Source organism: Saimiri boliviensis, chromosome 4 (genome assembly GCF_048565385.1).
Source record: "Saimiri boliviensis isolate mSaiBol1 chromosome 4, mSaiBol1.pri, whole genome shotgun sequence".
NCBI lineage: Eukaryota > Metazoa > Chordata > Mammalia > Primates > Cebidae > Saimiri > Saimiri boliviensis.
Window position 1 is genome coordinate 64098153 of NC_133452.1, and position 19777 is coordinate 64117929.

General features: G+C 40.7%; 1 protein-coding gene across 2 annotated transcripts in view; it reads left to right on the forward strand.

Moving 5' to 3' along the window:
* The window catches only part of PREP (prolyl endopeptidase), a 121161-nt gene that overhangs the window by 20198 nt on the left and 81186 nt on the right, over positions 1 to 19777 (forward strand). For both annotated transcript variants that reach the window (XM_039467463.2, XM_074397659.1), the window contains 4 exons: positions 5529 to 5662; positions 6788 to 6918; positions 9776 to 9985; positions 14314 to 14435. In XM_039467463.2, the coding sequence (XP_039323397.1) occupies positions 5529 to 5662; positions 6788 to 6918; positions 9776 to 9985; positions 14314 to 14435 (597 nt within the window). The remainder of the gene's footprint in view (positions 1 to 5528; positions 5663 to 6787; positions 6919 to 9775; positions 9986 to 14313; positions 14436 to 19777) is intronic.

Below are 19777 nucleotides of genomic sequence, written 5' to 3' on the forward strand. Positions count from 1 at the left end.
AGGAGGTTGATACTGTGCCTGAGCCAGTCACTACCTAGAAGTCCCTGCTGTTGTCTTGCCTGCAGATGGCACTTGCCCTGGCGTACTCTGGCCTGTCCTGGAAGTAGCTCCCCCTTTATTTGTTCTCCTCTAGCACGTATCTTGATCCTTCATTCATCTTGTTAATCGCCGTGGTGCACATTGTGGTGTTTTGTATAAATATTTATGTAATGAGTATAGGCATAATTTTTATTCATTTATGTAAGAATTATAAAAAGAGTTTTTTTTAAGTGAACAGTATTTATAATTTACACTTCCATTTAGAAAGGGAAAAGTTAGAATTATATATTCAGGTGTGGAGCAATCAGTAAGTGAGCCTACATCTGTATTTCATAAGTCAATTTTTTTTAAATTGACAAGTGAAAATTGTACATATTTATGGTGTACAGCATGATATTTTGACATATGTAGAAAATGTGAAATGGCTAAATCCAGCTATTTAACATGTGCATTACCTCACATACGTGTGTGTGTGTGTGTGTGTGTGTGTGTGTGTGTGTGTGTGTGTGGTGAGAATACTTAAAATCCCTGTTAGCAATTTTCAGGTATACAATATGTTATTACTAAATGTAGTTACCATGTTATACAATAGATCTCTTATTTCTCCTGTCAAACTGACACTCTGGATCCTTTTACCAACATCCTCCCCCAACCCCCACCTCTGGTAACCACCATTTTACAGCTTCTGTGAGTTTGACTCAAAGTTTTAAATAACATATGTAAGTGAGAGCATGAGGTATTCATCTTTCTTTGCCTGGCTTATTCTGTAGGACTGCAGTATTTTGTGTATTAAAATAGAGTACATATGAGGACAATTTGAAAAAATTCTTCTCAAGACAGTAGGAGTAAAGGAATCTCAGCTCCCAAATTAAGCCATCCTTTGCCAGATAGCTTTTCTTTTCTTTTTTTTAATTGCAGTGAGAACACTTCACATTTTTGATGGCTACCCTTGTAACAGATTTTTCTGTGCACAATATAGTATTGCTAACTATAGGTACATTGTTGTATAGCGGATCTCTAGAACTTAGTGATTATGCGTAACTGAAGCTTTGCTTTGCTTTTTTTTTTTTTTTTTGAGATGGAGTCTCACTCTGTCACCAGGCTGGAGTGCAGTGGCACAACGTTGGCTCACTACAGCCTCCGCCTTCAGGTTCAAATGATTCTCCTGCCTCAGCCTCCCGAGTAGCTGGGACTACAGGCACACGCCACCACACCCAGCTAATTTTTTGTATATTTAGTAGAGTCGGGGTTTCACCATGTTGGCCAGGATGATCTTGATCTCCTGACTTTGTGATCCGCCCACCTCGGCCTCCCAAAGTGCTGGATTACAGGTGTGAGCCACCACCGCCCGGTCTCCTTTTATGCTTTCTAATAGTCAAGGCAAATGAGATACAAAATTTCTTAGTTTTGAGCAGCTACTCTGCTAGGCAAATGTGTTCAGATTCATCTATAAATATAAAATCGAAACTGCTGGCCCTCTTTAGAAGCTCAGCCGCACGCATCAGGGGCTTTCATGTTTCAGTTGTTTTAATACATCCTAGAATGAGACTGCAGGGACTAAAACTCCTTGAACAAGGAATTTGAGTTTTCCTCACCCTGCCTCCTTATCACCATGTAATTCTCTCAGTTCTTTGTTTCTTTATTTTTATTATTTTTCTCCCTTTTCCCTCAGTTTGTTCCTAATGTTTGAACCAACCAAGATAGTGTACCTGTTAAATACATAAATGACAAGAAGATATTTTCCTGGTTAAAATATCAGAAATATTATTGGCATTTGTGAAACCCTAAATTTAACAAAGCTTCTTTACAAAAAATTTTCTACCACCTTCATGAAAAGGATTTGTCCAAGTTATAAAGATGTGTGTTATGAAAGAACTTGAGACTTTTAGGAATTTGGACACTTTTTGGTTTTACATCTAGATATTTGACTTGGAAGAGTACAGTCTTTAAGTATTGGTCTATTTAAAGTAATTAGCTACCATTTGTGGGTAGGAGGTGACAAAATTGGATTTACTAATCCTAAAATTATTGGGTAGTATTTTTACACCTGACATAACAGTTTTATGAAAATTTCATATGTGAAAAGCCAGTGTGTCTGCTTCAGGGTGAGATGAATTCTGTTGCAGTAGTTGTGATTATACCATCAGACATGTGAAAGAAGCAAAGCAAAATAGAGAAACAGCTGGAGAACACAATTCTGCTTTTCCAAGGAAAATGAACTGGGCAATGTGTTGAGCAGCCTCTGACCCTTGGACCCACTGTGGGCCTAAGTGCAGCCTAATGTAAATCGGAAGGATTAGGGAAATGACATCTTCAGGGCGCCCTCCTTAGAGAATCCCTCAGTGGAAGGGCAGGGGCCAGCCAAGACCCTCAGCATGGGGTCTGAGGAGACCCCTTCTTAGGGTTCTGACTAGAATGTTCTGGTGAAGCCCTCTGGGAAATAGCCACAAAAAAGCTGCAAACTGTGCTTTGCCCGTCTTCTCTGACTCCACTCTCGTTATGATGGTCGTTCCCACTTCCTTTAGAGACCAACCATTTCACTCGGCCTCATCTCTCACCCAGCCTCCCAACTGGCCTCTCTGCCTCCACTTTTGCTCCCCGGTAGTCTGTTCTCCATCCAAAGCAGAGTACTCTTTCAAAAAAGGTAAATCTCCTTACGCAATCATGGCTTATTTGCACTTTGATGAGGGATTAAACATCCTATCTGCCACCAGTTGCTGCCTGCTGTAGCTCCTGTCTGGTCCTCTGGCCTCAGCTCATTCTAGCCTCACGCACCTGCTTACTCTTCTTCACACCTGCCAAGCTATTCCGCCTGCCGGGACTCCTACACTTGCCGTTTCCTCTGCCCAAAACGTTCTGTCCCACCTTGCGTGGTTGTTCCCTCTCAGACCTCAATTTGAAACTTCCTCAGAAGGTCTTTTGTGACCACCCTGCTTAATTAGGTGCCTTCTTTCCCAGTGATTTTTCAAGATCTGCAGGGAATGGCTGGTTTGTAAATTTCCAAACCATTTGTGGACTGAGGTTTTTCCAAAATGTAACAAAGATGCTATAGCGGTGTCAAAGTGCCATAAAGGTTTTCAGCACTGTTGTGTTCCCCACTCCTCTCCTTGTGGGCTGGTGGCAAACAGTTCAGGCCAGTGCTGATCTGTGGTCCTCACATGGGGAGCAAGCAGCATTGCCCTGCTGATTATCCTGTGTATGTCCCTAGAACCAACCATTCTGCAACCCTCTGGCCTTTTGTGCATGTTTGTCCTCAGTAGAATGAGCTCCATGATGACAGGGATTTTAGCTTGGACTTGTCACTCATCCGTGTGGATGTTTCAGCTCTCTGATGCTCCTAACCCAGCACAGCCCAGTTCACGCAGGAGAAAATCGTAGAAGGCCCAGGTTTCGTCCCCCTCCTCCCTGGGTGGATCTGTTTCATTCTCCACATCCTATATGAGTCTCTGAGTGATAAGGCTAACTCACTTGCATGATGTTAACCAGGGGACTTTAATACAACTTGCCTCTGTCTCCATCTCTGTGAAGTAGGCATGGTGTTTTCTTCCACTGTAAAGTGAGGTAGTGCTTTTGGACACACTCTGTGATCTCCAAAATGCTCCCCTGAGTGGCTTCTCAAGTAGGCATTGATTTTGTAACTGAAAAACAAAAGCCAGTTTCCTCCTTGATGTTTTTAATGAGAGAAAGTGCAGCCAGCAAACTTCCTGTAAAGTGCCACGTAGTAAATATTTTAAATGTTGTAAGCCACATAAGTCTCTGTTGGTTTTCCCCCCTACCTCTTTAAAAATATAGAAACTATTCTCAGCTCCAGAACTGTAGGAAAACAGGCCAGGGTGAAGATTGCCAATCCATCATGATAGTTGGAATTGTATTTCTGTGGGACAAAGTAAATTTTATTTTCAGTTTAAATGAAATAAAAAATGTGACCTATAACAGTTTTATTTTTCTTGAATTGGTCCTCTTGCAAAAATGTTACTTACTTTATTCATACTTTGCATCCCTTGTCTCTTGTTTTTAAATGTGTCGTAATCAATGAACTTCGGAACAGTTTGTCTCACCATAAAATCGTGGTTCTCCAGAGTGGGATTGGTGGTTTTTGTAGAGGAACCCAAAGCATAGTTACACATTAGAAGACCAGCTTGATGATACATCCAAAAGTGGACTCTGATAATAATGCATTTTGGCCTGCCATTCAAAATATATTATGGTCTTAATTTCCTGAAGTTTTCCCCTGATGATTTACTTATTTCTAGACATCTTGTGAAATCTTCTATTGAATTTAAAGCTGATACAGTGTTCTTGCTTTGTTTCTGACTAATAGCCAGGTGTGAATTACTGCTAGCCAAGTTTGTATAGTATTGTCAACTTTTTAACTGCTTAGTTACAAATAGGGTGTGCTTGGATACAACTGGTCTTTTGTAAAAGCCACTTTTCCTGCCTTCGCTGCCAGTATTTCCTGACTTCCATCTCTTGCCTCTCTTAAAACCATGTTGCCCATATTCTTCGGCAGTGCCATTGTTTCCAGTGTGTCTAGTGTTTTTGGTTTTTTTGTATGTGTGTTTTAAGAGACTCTCTCTGTGTCGCCCAGGCTGAAGTGTAGTGGCACGATCTTGGCTTACTGGAACCTCTACCTCCTGGGTTCAAGTGATTCTCATGCCTCAGCCTCCTGAGTAGCTGGAATGACAGACACCCCCCCCCACCACGCCCAGCTAATTTTTGTATTTTGAGTAGAGATGGGGTTTTGCCATGCTGGCCAGGCTGGTCTCTGTCTTCTGGCCTCAAGTGATTCACCCGCCTCAGCCTTCCAAAGTGCTGGGATTACAGGCATGAGCCACCGCGCCTGGCCTCCCAGTGTTTTTTCAGTGTTCTTTGGTTGCAAGTTTTAGCAAAGTTTTCTGATTGAAATTGACGTGGTAGTAGGTCTTAGCAAGTCAAAACAAAAATCAATAAAATAGTGCCTGGGTATCTCCAGCTTTCTCTCTTTAACTCTGACATGTCGGGATAGCCAGCTGCTGAATAAGAAGCCTGGAACCCTGGCACTGTGTAAATGCAGATTATTCGCAGTATGTGAGCTGAGCTACAGTATAGCGTGGGTCTGCGAGCCAACTCTGCCATCACCACTCTCTAGCTGTAGGATGTTGGATAACTTTTTAACCACTCCAGACCTCAGTTTCCCCATCTGTAAAGTTGGCATAATAAAAGGGCCTTCTCCATAGGTTTATTGTGAGTTTTAAATAAGTTAAGATTTGCCCCGTAAGGATTAGCTGAGTTAGTGCCTTGTAAGCATTGGCCGTTATTATGTATTAGTCACTTGGCAGGAGCTGGGCAGGTATGAAGAAGAGTAAGGAGGTGAGAGAGGCTGGTAATGAGAGAGAAGAGGCACTGGCCGAGAGGCAAAAGTGTGGTTTTTCTGATATATATTAGTGGATAACACTTTACATGGAAAATCTTATATTTAACTTGCTTTGTCCATTTTAATTTCTCCACAGGCCTTCGTGGAGGCCCAGAATAAGATCACTGTGCCATTTCTTGAGCAGTGTCCTATCAGAGGTTTATACAAAGAGAGAATGACCGAACTGTATGATTATCCCAAGTATAGTTGCCACTTCAAGAAGGGAAAACGGTATGTGAGACTGCTTTTACTGAATTTCCTTTTTATTTTCAAAGCAAATGCTTTCTTAAATTGTAAAGTACAAATTCCAGATAACTTATCCTTGTATAAGAGTAATTCATTATAAGGAATTAATTTCTATGCCTGACTATGAGAATAATATTTTTTGGTCTATTAGGTATTATCCAAATTGTGACAATAATGGTGAAGAAACTTAGTAGAGATATAAAATAATCTGGGTTATAGGAAGTCATTGTTGTCTTATGGTTCGTCATTGGTGAGATAGGATGATTCACAGACAGCAGTGGGGGTTTGTCTGCCTCCAAAATTAATTACCTCTGGTTTATACTACTTGGAAACGTTTAATTCGATGTATTTCTTGCATCCCAAGAATGGTGAACTGGTGAAATTCACTTCTCTTGTTCCTGTCCCGTTAACATCCACTTACACCTGCTTTTTTTTTGATTGTTTATTGAATCTCTTTGGAGCCACTATCACAAATTTACTTTAGATTTTCTCGAGCCCTCTGCCATTCTCACACAGAGATCAGCAAAGTAGAGTCTGCATTCCAAACCCCGCCTGCCTACTTATTTTTATAAATAAGGTCTGATTGGGACACAGCCGTGCTTATTGGTTTATGTATTGTCCATGGCTGCTTCTGTGCTACAGCTGTAGGCTTGAGTATTATAGCGACAGATTGTGTGGCTCACAGAGCCTGAAATATTTGCAGTCTTGCCGTTTACAGAGAAAGTGTGCTGACCTTCCACCCTAGCAGCCTGGCTAGGGAAAAAAACCAGAATTGTATTTTAGAAAAATCTGCTTTCTTCTTCATTTAAAAGAAAAGTTACTGCTTTATTTGAATATCAATTTTTATTTGACACATAAAATGGTCTTCATTTGTCCCTACTTAGCTAATATGCAGAATTACAGTACATGATTTGAATATAGAAAGCAATTCCATTAACAAGCTCTAGGTAGAGAGAAATGATGGGACCTTTCACCCATGTCCGCACATCCCTGTGATGGCCAGATGACAGTTGTGCCTTTGTAGGTTTTTGGGTTTTGCCTGTATGTATTTGGTTTTACTCCACAATTATAAGACTTCACAGCTAAATAAAGACTATCTCTGTTCCCCAGGTATTTTTATTTTTACAATACAGGTTTGCAGAACCAGCGAGTATTATATGTACAGGATTCCTTAGAGGGTGAAGCCAAAGTGTTCCTGGACCCCAACATACTGTCTGATGATGGCACGGTGGCACTCCGAGGTAATTGCTTTACAGAGAGGCTCATGGGACCTCTCCTGGAGCTCTGAAGTTAGTGCAGTTACTTTACCTCTGAAATACCAGGCAGGGTGTGGACCATATTGTAGAACAGATGCACATACAATATCAGGAAAGCTAATTTTTGCACAGTATATTTAGAATACATGAATAGTCACATTCCTCTTTGCCACTGGGATGGCATGAAGCAGAACTGGAGGATAATTCACACTGGACCCAAATTAGCTTCTAGGGCTTCTGGGATCTTGAAGTATCATCATCATTTCCTATAACATCCCTGAGACCTATCTGTGATGAGAAAAAAAATAAGTTGTCTTCCATGAGAAATTTAAGCTTACAAAGAATGTTCCAACTGTAAATATTAAACAGGAAAGAATGTTTATGAGATCAATTTCCCTCTTGGGAAGGAGGTGATCAGAATTTTAAAAATCTACTTAATTGTCAGTGTGCTAGAATTATAAGTAAAAACACACAAATCTTGTAGAAATTGAACAACTGAGTATCCTGTTCCCTGGAGATGCAGGTTTAAAGACAAAGTTTGTCCACAGTTGCTGTACATTTCTTTTTTTTTTTTTGAGACGGAGTTTCGCTCTTGCTACCCAGGCTGGAGTGCAATGGCGCAATCTCGGCTCACCGCAACATCCGCCTCCTGGGTTCAGGCAATTCTCCTGCCTCAGCCTCCTGAGTAGCTGGGATTACAGGCACGCGCCACCATGCCCAGCTAATTTTTTGTATTTTTAGTAGAGACGGGGTTTCACCATGTTGAGCAGGATGGTCTCGATCTCTTGACCTCGTGATCCACCCGCCTCGGCCTCCCAAAGTGCTGGGATTACAGGCGTGAGCCACCGCGCCCTGCCAGTTGCTGTACATTTCTTACTTAACTTTGCCCCTGAGTTAACCTCCTCCACAGAACATAGAGAAAATTACCCCAGGTTTGTTGTGCCAAAAGCAGAGTTCCAGGGTAAGGAACTAAGTTATTCTCCAGTTCTATGGTTTAATAATTGTAAACTCTATAATGCTAACTTTCTAGATGATGCTAGCTCAGCATTTCCTCTGTAGTATCTTCTGGTTTTGTAGAAAAAAAAAAAAACATAGGATTAAGTATGGCCCTCTAAAATCGAGAAATTGGAACATTGAAGTCCTCTGTAATCAATGCGATGGGAGCTACAGAGCCCCGTTCCATCAGACCTGTGCAAAGAAAGCTCTTTTATGCAAGCACTTCTAACCATGGTTCATTCGTTCAGTGGTCCACCCTTACCTCCCTCTGAATAGGCTGTGTATGTAAACAGTCATTCTTTATCAAACCAATATTGAAAATAAGACATCCGCCAGCTTGACAAGAATGTTCTTCCATGAATCTGAGCATGTAGTTTTAAGTGAATTTAATATACAGGTTCTGTAGAAGTAACATATCCTATAAAGGAATTTACTTAGTTTCCACAAGGATCTATCTTGCAACCCATTCAGAGGAATAGGATCTTAACTCCCACTCCGATAATACATTCTTCTAGGTGACTTCTTTATGGAATGTTTACCATGGACAAAGCCTTGATGGATGAGAAGATAAATTAGGCATGAGACCTGCCTCAAACATTCATTGAGTTTTCTAAGAGTGGTGTTATAGGGAAGTTATCACAATAGGAGTAAACGTTCAGATTCTTTTCATAGTATATGATTTTTAACCATACATTTCAAGTCAAAGGTTTTATTTAAATTTTTCTGAACATTTTCTGAGAGAGATATATATATATATATAAAAAACAATCGAAAACTCCAGTGCTATGTAGAATAAAAGGTGAATATGTTTCTTCCCCCCATCACCTTCTAGACTCTTTTCTGCATTTACATACATATGAACCTGGATACTTTATAGGACTTACAATGATTAATGAATAGGTTCTGTGAAATGTTAAACTAATTTCCCATTAATTGAAATTTCATGTAAAAGAATAGGAAACCTCTGATAATAGTTGAACTTAAAATGTTTAGTCCCCAGTAACATTTAGCAAACAGTCTAAGAGGATGTCTCTGGTGTCAGAGTCTCTAGTAGGAGGTATTTTAGCAAATACTTTACATACTTAAATCTATAGATGTGTTATAAACGCTAATATGAAACACAAATATTTGGCAGGAAACATTCCGTAGTGGTTAGAACATTCCATCAGGGCCCTAACGATTGTATATGGCACAACAGTCTATAGACCTGTTGCTTTTCCTTTCAGTTTCTTGTGGAATGTGCGTATGGGAAGCCTTCATTGCAAACCCTCAGGCTTTATTTACCTGGGCCTGTGATGGTCTGACAGTGTCAACATTAATCCTTGTGCACAGGAAATGCCCTGAAAATTAGGCTGTAACCAGGGATTTTAGATAGTTTGGAAACAATCCCCCAAATTACCTAATGGCTACAATTTAGTTCTATTATATGGTATGTCCCATAATTCAGTCATTACTCTAAAAGCAGTTTCCTTTTTCTCTTTATTCCCTTTAGAGTATAAATAAAATATGACAGAAGTCCCAGATGAACTCTGCTTTTAACTGAACTGCCTATTGAATTACAAAAATTTCCAGATGAAAGCATTTTAGTGGGCATACAATCCATTATTTCATTTTACAGACAAATTAAGACCTGGAGAGGTTAGGAAGCTTGTCTAAGGTCATAAGGGTAATTCCTCTAAGACTTGGGCTGAGCCCCCAAGATTCTTCACTACCAGATTCCTTTTGTTGCCACATTCTGCCTCCGTGTTACGAAAGAGAATGAAAGAGAGCTTTGTCAGACGATGTGGAGGACAGTGGAGTTTTGTTCCCAAGTTTGTCATTGGGTGATTTCTCCTGTGTTCCATAGGTTATGCGTTCAGTGAAGATGGTGAATATTTTGCCTATGGTCTGAGTGCCAGTGGTTCAGACTGGGTGACGATCAAGTTCATGAAAGTTGATGGTGCCAAAGAGCTTCCAGATGTGCTTGAAAGAGTCAAGTTCAGCTGTATGGCCTGGACCCATGATGGGAAGGGAATGTTCTACAACTCATACCCCCAACAGGATGGAAAAAGTGATGGTGAGTGAAGACTTCAGATGAAGCACATTTTTCACAAAACGAAGTCTGACTTCACATGACTGAAAAGAGATGCTAAACCCTACATAAAGGTTGTGTGGTCCAGAACCATGCAGAGGGTGTTGTATCAGTTGGCTTTGCTGTGTAATAGACCATACCAAAATGTAGTGGCTTAGAGTCATAACCATTTATTTTTGCTCTGAGCCTGTGGGTTGGCCAGGTCGGTCTTCTGGACTTAGCTGAGTTCTAACGTGTATCTGTGGTCAGCTGCAGGTCAGTTGGTTCATCTTGGCCTGGCTCTTTTATGTATCTGGGACCTCAGCTGGGATGACTAGCAGACTAGCCTGGGCTTGCTCACGTGGCAACTCAGTAGAATTACAGGAGGCGGAGCTGAAAGACACAGACTTCTTAATGCCTAGGCTTGCGTTGGCTAAAGCAAGTCAGTGGGCCAGCCCCTTTTCAATGGGTGGAGAAATAGATACAGGGAACTGTGGAAAATTGGGATCACTATGACAGTCAGTCGTTCCCTTATGGATGTGTTTTATCTCCTAAAGGGATTATGGATATGAGTTTTTAAACAAAACCAAACTATTCGATGATGTTGAGTGACTATAAAACTTTACTACCGTAGTAATCACATATTCTCCTCTGATCAGAAGTTGTAGGTCATCTGTTGGTTGCCATTTATCTTGATACTTTTCTCCCTGTTAACTTCCTGGTCATACCTTGGTTATTCTCCTCTTTAACTGCACAAAGGTCCTTTTGTGTTCAAGTGGTTCCTTCTCCTTTCCTCCTTCACTTCTAATTTTCCCAGACAGGAAGGGCTATGTACCTTGTATCTTACTAGTACAAGCTGTCATTTTCTTCCTTTTGCTACCCCACATTTCTATGTGGTACGTAGCATTTTCTTGTTAGGTTAGTTGGTCTTTACAGGTGAGTTTTACGGTCTCCGTGTTAGAGATTAGGAGCTCAGGTGCAGAGGCTTTGCTGGAGTGCTGGGATCTGGCAAGAAGCATAGCTACTCCAGCGCTTTCAAGCGTACATGCTGTCCTCTTACCATGACTTGTATCTTTGTCATCTTTAAATACTCTTGCTCTCTTTTCTGTTTTTCCCCCAGTTGAATCGGGAATAAGGCTATAGTGCCTTTCATCTCTTTTGGCTGTGTTTAGTTTTTTCTGCCTTTTGATTAGGCTACATCAAGACTTTTTTTTTTTTTTTTTTTTTCCTCCAATGAATTACAAGAGAAGCTAAAAGTAGGCTTTTTATTCGAGGATGTTGGCCAAAGAAAGACATCTGTGCTCTGGAAATGAAATTAGCTGCCTAAGAGTGCCCCAGAGTTAGAAAATGTTAGTTATTGCCACGTTCTGGGAGACAGAAAAGTGTAACTGGCTAATTCATGTTAGATACAATGTTATTATGTTAACTTGCAAAAAACACAAATTATTATTTACCATCAGCTTTCAGTGGCACAAAATAATAATGATTAGTAATTGTGATAGCTGTAAGAAAGCCAACATCATCTTCTAGCTGTAATTTTGCTGTCCTCTTGTTGAGAGGATCTCAGTAGCCTCTCAGGCTGTGATGAGAACCTTACAAATGAAGCTAAGCAGTTCCTACCATGTACTTCCTACCAGTGTTCCTGAAAGCTTGATAGTCACTTAAGTGCCATAAAGCTTTTTTTAAACATTATGGTAGTATCTTACCTTTTTTTTTTCCTTGCCCTGAAAGCCTGGTATATCATCATAATGAAAAAAGAAGTTCAGCCTCAAAGTAGTCTCCAAAATCAAGAAATATGAGTGAATTACTTTCAGGTTGATATTCAGCTGATGCTTAACTTTTAAAAAAATAAAATTTAGTTTTTAGAACAGTTTTAAGTTAATAGCAAAACTGAGAAGAAAATATAGAGACTTCTCATGTGCCTCCTGCCCCCACATGTGCATAACCTCTCTTTGTGAGCATCTCCCACCAGAGTGGTACATTTGTTTTTAATTGGTAAATCTACATTGACACATCGTTATCACCCATGTTCATGGTTTACATTAGGGTTTGATTTTGGTGTTGTACATTCTGTAGGTTTTTTTTTTCCCCCTTTTTTTTTTAAGACGTTGTTTCGCTCGTTACCCAGGCTGGAGTGCAATGGCGCGGTCTCGGCTCACCAAAACCTCCGTCTCCTGGGTTCAGGCAATTCTCCTGCCTCAGCCTCCCAAGTAGCTGGGACTACAGGCATGCACCACCATGCCCAGCTAATTTTTTGTATTTTTAGTAGAGAACGGGGTTTCACCATGTTGAGCAGGATGGTCTCGATCTCTTGACCTCGTGATCCACCCGCCTCGGCCTCCCAAAGTGCTGGGATTACAGGCGTGAGCCACTGCGCCTGGCCTTAGGTTTGAATAAATGTATAGTGGCATGTATCCAGGGTTGTAGTATCAGTAGCTTCACTGTCCTAAAAATCCTTTTTGTTCCAACGATTCATTTCTTTCTCACCCCAGTCTTTGGCAATCACTGATATTTTTGCTGTCTTTATAGTTTTGTCTTTTCTAGAGTTTCCTGTAATTAGAATAAAACAATATGTAGCCTTTTCAGATTGGCTTTTCAGTTACTAATAACTAATAACACATTTAGGTTCCCTACATGCCTTTTCACGGCTTGATGGCTCATTTCTTTTTAGTGTTGAATAATCATTGTTTGAATATGCTGCAGTGTATCCATTCACCTACGGAAAGAATGTTTGGTTGCTTCCAGGTTTTGGCATTTATGAATAAAACTGCTATAAAAAATCTGTATGCAGGTCTTTGTTTGGACACAAGTTTTCAACTCCTTTGGGTAAAGGAGCATGATTTGTGGGATCATGTGGTTAAGAGTCTGTTTAGTTTTGTAAGAATCCTCCAAAACTCTTCCAGAGTAGCTAGGCTATTTTGCCTTCCTGCAGCAATGGATGAGAATTCCTCTTGTTCCACACCCTGGCCAACATGTAGTACTATCAGGGTTCTGAATTCTGGCCATTCTTATAAATGTATAGTTATATCTGATTTTTTTTTTTTTTTTTTTTTTGAGGTCGAGTCTTGTTCTGTCACCCATACTGGAGTGCAGTAGTGTGATCTAAGCTCACTGCAACCTCTGCCTCCCAGGTTCAAGCAGTTCTCCTATCTCGGAATCTCAAGTAGCTGAGACTACAGGTGCACACCACCACTCTTAAATATTGTATTTTTAGCAGAGACAGGGTTTCACCATGTTGGTCAGACTGGTCTTGAACTCTTGACCTCGGGTGATCCACCCGCCTCGGCCTCCCAAAGTGCTAGGATTACAGGTGTAAGCCACCATGCCCAGCCATATCTGATTGTTTTAACTTACATTTCCCTAATGATATATGATATAGAGCATCTTTCCATATGATTATTTGCCATCTCTGTATCTTTGGTCGGGTGTCTGTCAAGGGCTTTGGCCCAGGTTTTAATTGGGTTTTTTGTTTTCTTATTGCTGAGTTCTTTGTATATTTAGGAATTTTATAGTTTTATGTTTTACATGCAAGTCTGTGATCTATTGGGAGTTAATTTCTGTGAAGGGTGTAAGATCTTGTCTGGATTCATAGATTCATATTTTTGCCAGTGGATGTCTGGTTGTCCCAGTATCATTTTTTAAACAGGGTGCCTTTGATCTATTGTACTGCCTTGCTCGCTTGTCAAAGATCAATTAGCTGTATTTATGTGATCGGTCTCTGGGCACTCTCTTCTGTTCCATTGATCTGTTTGTTGTTTTGCTAATGCCATATCTCGATCACTGTAGCTTTATAATAAATCTTGAAGTTGGGTAGCGCCAGTCCTCCAACTTTGTTCTCCTTCTGTATTATGTTGGTTATCCAGTATATTTTGCCATTGCATATAAACTTTAGAATCAGTTTGTCAATCCACAAAGTATGTTTCTGGTGTTTTGTTTGGGATTTCATTAATCTATAGACAAAAATGGGAAGAACTGATATCTTGACAATATTGAGTCTTCCTATCCATGAACATGGACTAGCTCTTCATCTCTTTAGTTCTTCTACTTCTTTCATCAGAATTTTGCAGTTTTCCTTAGATAGATCTTACAGGTATTTTGTTAGATTTCTACCTAAAGATTTCATTTTTGGAGGTTCTAACATATTGTGTTTAATTTCAAAATCTACTTGTTCATTGCTGGTAGACAGGAAAGAAATTGATTTGTATATGTTAACCTTGTATCCTGCAACCAACTACTTAACTTTTTAAATGTTTCTAGCATTCTGCAATTTGGGTGGAATTGATTTTCTTAAAATTGCCAAGTGCATTTCAGTGTACATTTTTTAACCCCTCCAGGTACAGAGACATCCACTAATCTCCACCAAAAGCTCTACTACCATGTCTTGGGAACCGATCAGTCAGAAGATGTTTTGTGTGCTGAGTTTCCTGATGAACCTAAATGGATGGGTGGAGCGGAGGTATTGTACAGCCGTGAAATTTTACCCTCAAAGACTGTGTGTTTCGTGGATGTGTGTAAAAATGTTCTTAGTATGTGGTGACCTTTATGGGTGGTAGAAGTCCCATGAGTGAATATTCTTTTGTTAAAAATATTGGTATTCACATTGACTTTTAATAATGGAGGTGATAAACCTTTTAACAGCAATCTAAACCTATTACTCTTAATATTAAAAGTAATACTTTGAGGGTAAAAAAGTAATTTTACTTATAGTAAAAACTATAAAAGTACCTAGTAAGGTAAAACATGAATCTTTCAAAACTCAGACTCCTGCTTCTCAGAGGTGAAGGTAGTAGCCTTCCACAAATTTTTTCTGTACATACAAGTGAGAATATGGGGGAGAGAGAGTATGTGTCTTTTTTACACAACTGTGCTCTTTTCATACATATTATTTACTTGTTTTTAACTTAAAATAAGTATCTTTTAGACATTTTCTCATCAATATTCATACATTCCTTGGGGGTCTTGGACCAACCTCTTGAAGTGATAGGTTTTTAAGTTACTGGCCGAGAGTTTATTCTGTATTTTGAGAATCAATTCAGAAGAAACTTAGGGATACTTGGAGTAAGACTTTGGCTCTGGTTAGTTCATTTCTGGGTACTAAGAAACATTTCTTGTTAGTGAAGCATTCTGAATGTTTTGTTATGGGTGGGATGTTATTTCATTTTTAATGGGAATGAGGAATCTCCTACAAACTTTTAGCTCATCAAGACACTTACCTCCTCTATTGAAAAACTATAAGCAGTTTGTTAGGAAAGGACATTCTAAATTTTAACTGTGTTCCTAGGTCTACTTCTTTGGGGAGCAAAACTGGAATCTATGGTATTTTATTCCATGGGAATTGATCTTTTGTATTCCAGATTGTCCTTTTATTTATTTATTTGGGTTTCCTAGACCAGAAGTTGACCAAAAAAACTACGGTCACTGGACTGGATCTGGCCTGCTGCCTGTTTTTGTAAATAAGAGGTTTTTTTGCAGCACAGCCACACGCATTTTCACCTCCTTTCAAGTTGTAACTGCAGAGTTGAGTAATTGCCACAGACATCCATATGGCTCACAAAGCTGAAAATATGGACTGTCTCTGGACCTTTATAGAAAACATTTGCCGGATTTTAGTAGAATGTGTTGAAAATAAATATATAGGACATTTTATTACTCTAAAATGTGTCCGTTTTTCATACTTTTTCTTTAGCGTCTAACTTCCCACTCTACCAGCTTTTCTTGTGCAGTTACTATTGTCATCTTTCTCACATGTTTGTTTTTACTGGCTTTTCTGAGATCCATTTGGAGATTGTTTCTGCTAAGTTTTCTGTCTTCTACAGCTTCTCCTTATACCTAACGCTTCTGCATACCATAGATATGAAATAGTATACATTTCTACCTTCATCTGATTGAAATACAATGAAGATAAATATGCTACCAAAAAATTAGATTATATATATTTCTCATAAAATTGACCCTTACAGTAATTTTTTACAAGCTGTACTTCTGTGAACTGTACTTTAAGTGAACTTACAAGTTCAGTGGCATTAAGTTCATTGACATTGTTGTGCAACTCTTATCCTCATCGATCCCCAGAACTTTTTCATCTTGCAAAACGGAAACTCCACCCTGTGAACAGTAACTGTTTCCCTGACTCCTCTCCACCCAGCACTGCCATCACCAGGCAGCCACCATTCTACTTTTGGTCCCTTTGTATTTGACTGCTCTGGGTACCTCATATACATGTCATCTTACAGTATTTGTCTTTTTGTGACTGGCTTACTTCATTAAGCCTAATTTCTTCAAGCTTCAGCCATCTTGCAGCATGTGTCAGAGTTTCCTTCCTATTTCAGGCTGAAGAACATTTCAGTCTATGTGTGTGCCATGTTTTGTTTATCCATTCATCCTTGGACACTTGGATTGCTTTCCGCAGCATTGTTATGAGTAATGCTGCTGTGAGCAGCTACTGTTTACAGATACAGTTGAAATATATCACATGCGTTAAACATATATAGTCGCTTCTACTACCTAGGCAAATAAAAAGAAAAGCAAATTTAAGTAGTTTAGATGATCCTTCTGCCATTCTTTCAATAGATGCACACTCTACATAACTCATCGGATATGATCTTTACTACTGTTTGAGAAGGAAGGAATGCATAAAGAAAATAAAATACCTACCAGGGTAATTACCTTGCAAGTCCACGGTTGGAACTGCCTGCTGGGTCTGTTAGGGCCACAGCCTGTATCTTCTTAACCACTATGTGTGCACACTGTCTCCCTGGTCAAGAGGAAAGGGCACATAAAAATAAGAGTAATGACTTTATTTTATTTTATTTATTTATTTGAGATTGAGTCTTGCTCTGTCACCTAGGCCGGAGTGCAGTGGTGCGATCTCTGCTCACTGCAACCCCTTTCCCAGATTCAAGCGATTTTCCTGCTTCAGCCTCCTGAGTAGTGGGTTTACACAGGTGTGGCTCACCACGCCCTGATACTTTTTGTATTTTTAGTAGAAGCAGCATTTCACCACTTTGGCCAGGCTGGTCTCAAACTCCTGACCTCAGGTGATACACCTGTCTTGGCCTCCTAAAGTGCTAGAATTACAGGCGTGAGCCACCACGCCCAGCCTAAGAGTAATGACTTTAAAAAGAACAATAAATAAAGGGATGCATCTCTACTGCACAGAAATAATAAGTTGCTTAAAAACCAAAAAAAGCTAAAGGAACTATATAAAGTGAGTCCTTTATGTTTGATCTTTTTTGGATCAGGGCCTCATGTAGTGAATTATGCAGAGGAAGTCTATGAGAAAACTAGTGGGCTCTGTAAACAAAAAGTGGGTATAGACTTTCCTCAAGCAGTGTTCCAGCTATGTGGCTGGTCTTGTTGTGACTGGTGTTACCCTACCAGTTACCAGGGCTGATCAGGCAGGTCTGGCTGGCTAGGTGAGCTCCTTCCTTTTTCCTTTCCTAACCCAGCTGTGTGATCTCCTTCTGAGCAAAAGGACCATCTTGCTACACGGCGGAGTACTCTTGTCACTTAAACATGAATTCTAGGCTTCTGCCGGTGTGACACCTCAGAAGCCTGAGGCCCAACCTGAATTGATGGTCCATTTCCAATTCTTCACTCAGAAAAATCTAGATCGTGAAAAAAATCTTGAGGTGTGAATTTCTTGTGCCCTTCAAGAAGTGTGATAAAGCCTTGGGAGTCCAAGAAGCAGGTACCCTGTAGAACCAGCTGGCCCAGAAGCACCCAGGGCTGGTGGACACATTAGCACTCAGGCTATTCATCAGAAGTGAGGCAGTCTCTCAGCAGCCTTCATTTAGTGATTTGCATGTTAGAGAAAAGCAGTAGTCCTCTTATTTTGTTTTTTTGAGACAGAATCTCGCTCTGTCTCCCAGGCTGGTGTGCAGCGTCGTGATTTTGGCTCACTGCGACCGCTGCCTCCCAAGTTCAAGCAATTCTCTCCCCTCAGCTTCCCAAGTAGCTGGGATTACAGGCTTGCACCATCATGCCGGGCTAATTTTTGTGTTTTTAGTGGACAGTGTTTTACCATGTTGGCCAGGCTGGTCTTGAACTCCTGACCTCAAGTCATCTGCCCGCCTTGGTCTTTCAAAGTGCTGGGATTACAGGCGTGAGCCACTGTGCCCAGCCATAGCCTTCTTTACAACCATGTACCAAAGGCATGTGCTGCGTTTGTTGCTTTTATTTTTAAAGTACTTCCTTTTACTACAGTCATAGAACCTAGTATTTTGATAACACATTTTATAGTGTCTATGATGAGAGAGCCAGTGTTATAGCAAGGGGAGTGTAATGGAACAGAAATTTTTATTCTAGTTCTATCTGTGGCCTTGAGCAAGTCACTTAATCTGTCCAAGTTCATTTCTTGTATTTCTTCCAGGGCTTTTTCAGCTTTGAAACTGGACAGAGGATTTATCACAGCATCTCTTACTGTCTTGGGAGAGAACTTAGCTGCTGGGTGTGAGAGAAACAGGACACGGAGCAGGATGCGGGTTTGATGGGTGTGGGTGGAGGAACCCTCTGGGCAGAGGCTGGTTGTGCGTGTGGATGTGTGCAGATTTCTCTGGCTCACTGCCGTCCACCTCCCCTTCGGCTGCTGCAGTCCAAGTTCACTGCAAACTTCTCTTTATATTCTAGATGCAATCTCCTCGTGACTCATCTCCTTTCTTCACAGATACCTCCTCTGCCTTCCTGCATGGACAGGTCTTTCTTGCCTTGATCAGACAGATCTCAGGAAGTTCCAGTCAGGAAGCAGCTTTAGTTTCCTCACCGTTACCTTCAGTCACGCTGTGACAGTGTGTCTTCCCAGGATGACTTCCTTCTACCCGGCAGAAGTCCTTGCTTTTGGACACTTTTGGGTATTGGAACTGCTGTTAGAGGTTATTGCAGTCCAAAACAAAATATTGCTCTCTCCAATTTAAATACTTTTGACCTCTACCCAGCTCAAGTTTGCCAAGCCCCTCTCCTTGCATATTCATCCTGTTAGTTTCCCCAGTAGCCATGCAGGGAGGAGAAGTAAGAAAAGGGAAATGGGAGTTTTGCTTCTTGGGAATTGTTTGTTGGTCTGTCATTTTTTATCTTTCTTGGCTGCTTGCAATCAGGATGTGTGTCCAGATTCTAGCTCTCCTTATGCCATCGTTTTGCAGAGAGATCCCCTCAATTTTAGGAACCTCTGTACTTTGCTGTTCCCTGATGTGGGTTATAAACTCTCTGGCTGCCCTTTTGCACAACCTGCCTGCCCCCAAAGCTTTTGCTCCCAGAAGCGTTCCCTCAAAATTCAGAATTCTCTTTCGTTCCTCCGCCTTTTTTTTTTTTTTTTTCCTCGGGGACCTTTCAAGATGACTTGAGGCCAGCTGTCTTCCTGGTAGCTTCCTGGGGACCACTTGACCCAGAGGAAGGCTTATCTATGGGTAACTCTGTCGTGGAAGTACAGGCTGTGTTCACTGCCCTCCTCACTTACAGTAAGCCAAGGACCTCAGGCAGCCTCCTACACTCAGCCCTTCCTTCACATGTCCAGGATGCTGAAGCTTAGGAGCAGGAGCTCCCTCGTGCCCCTGGGTGTAACATGAAACAGCTGGCATTCGGCTTTGATGGGCAGATATGCCGGTTATTTAATACTGACTTTGAGGCTTTACTTGAAGGACAGTTTCATGGCAGGATAGAAATTGTTGTGTTCTATTGAACAAAAAAACTCCCACAAAGCTCTGTTTTAAAGTGAAGTGTGAGCATTTGGGGGAAAAAATCCTAAAGAAATCAAACATTTGCAGCACTGTTCCCAGCAGAGGGTGCTCTAGAATGAAGATTGTG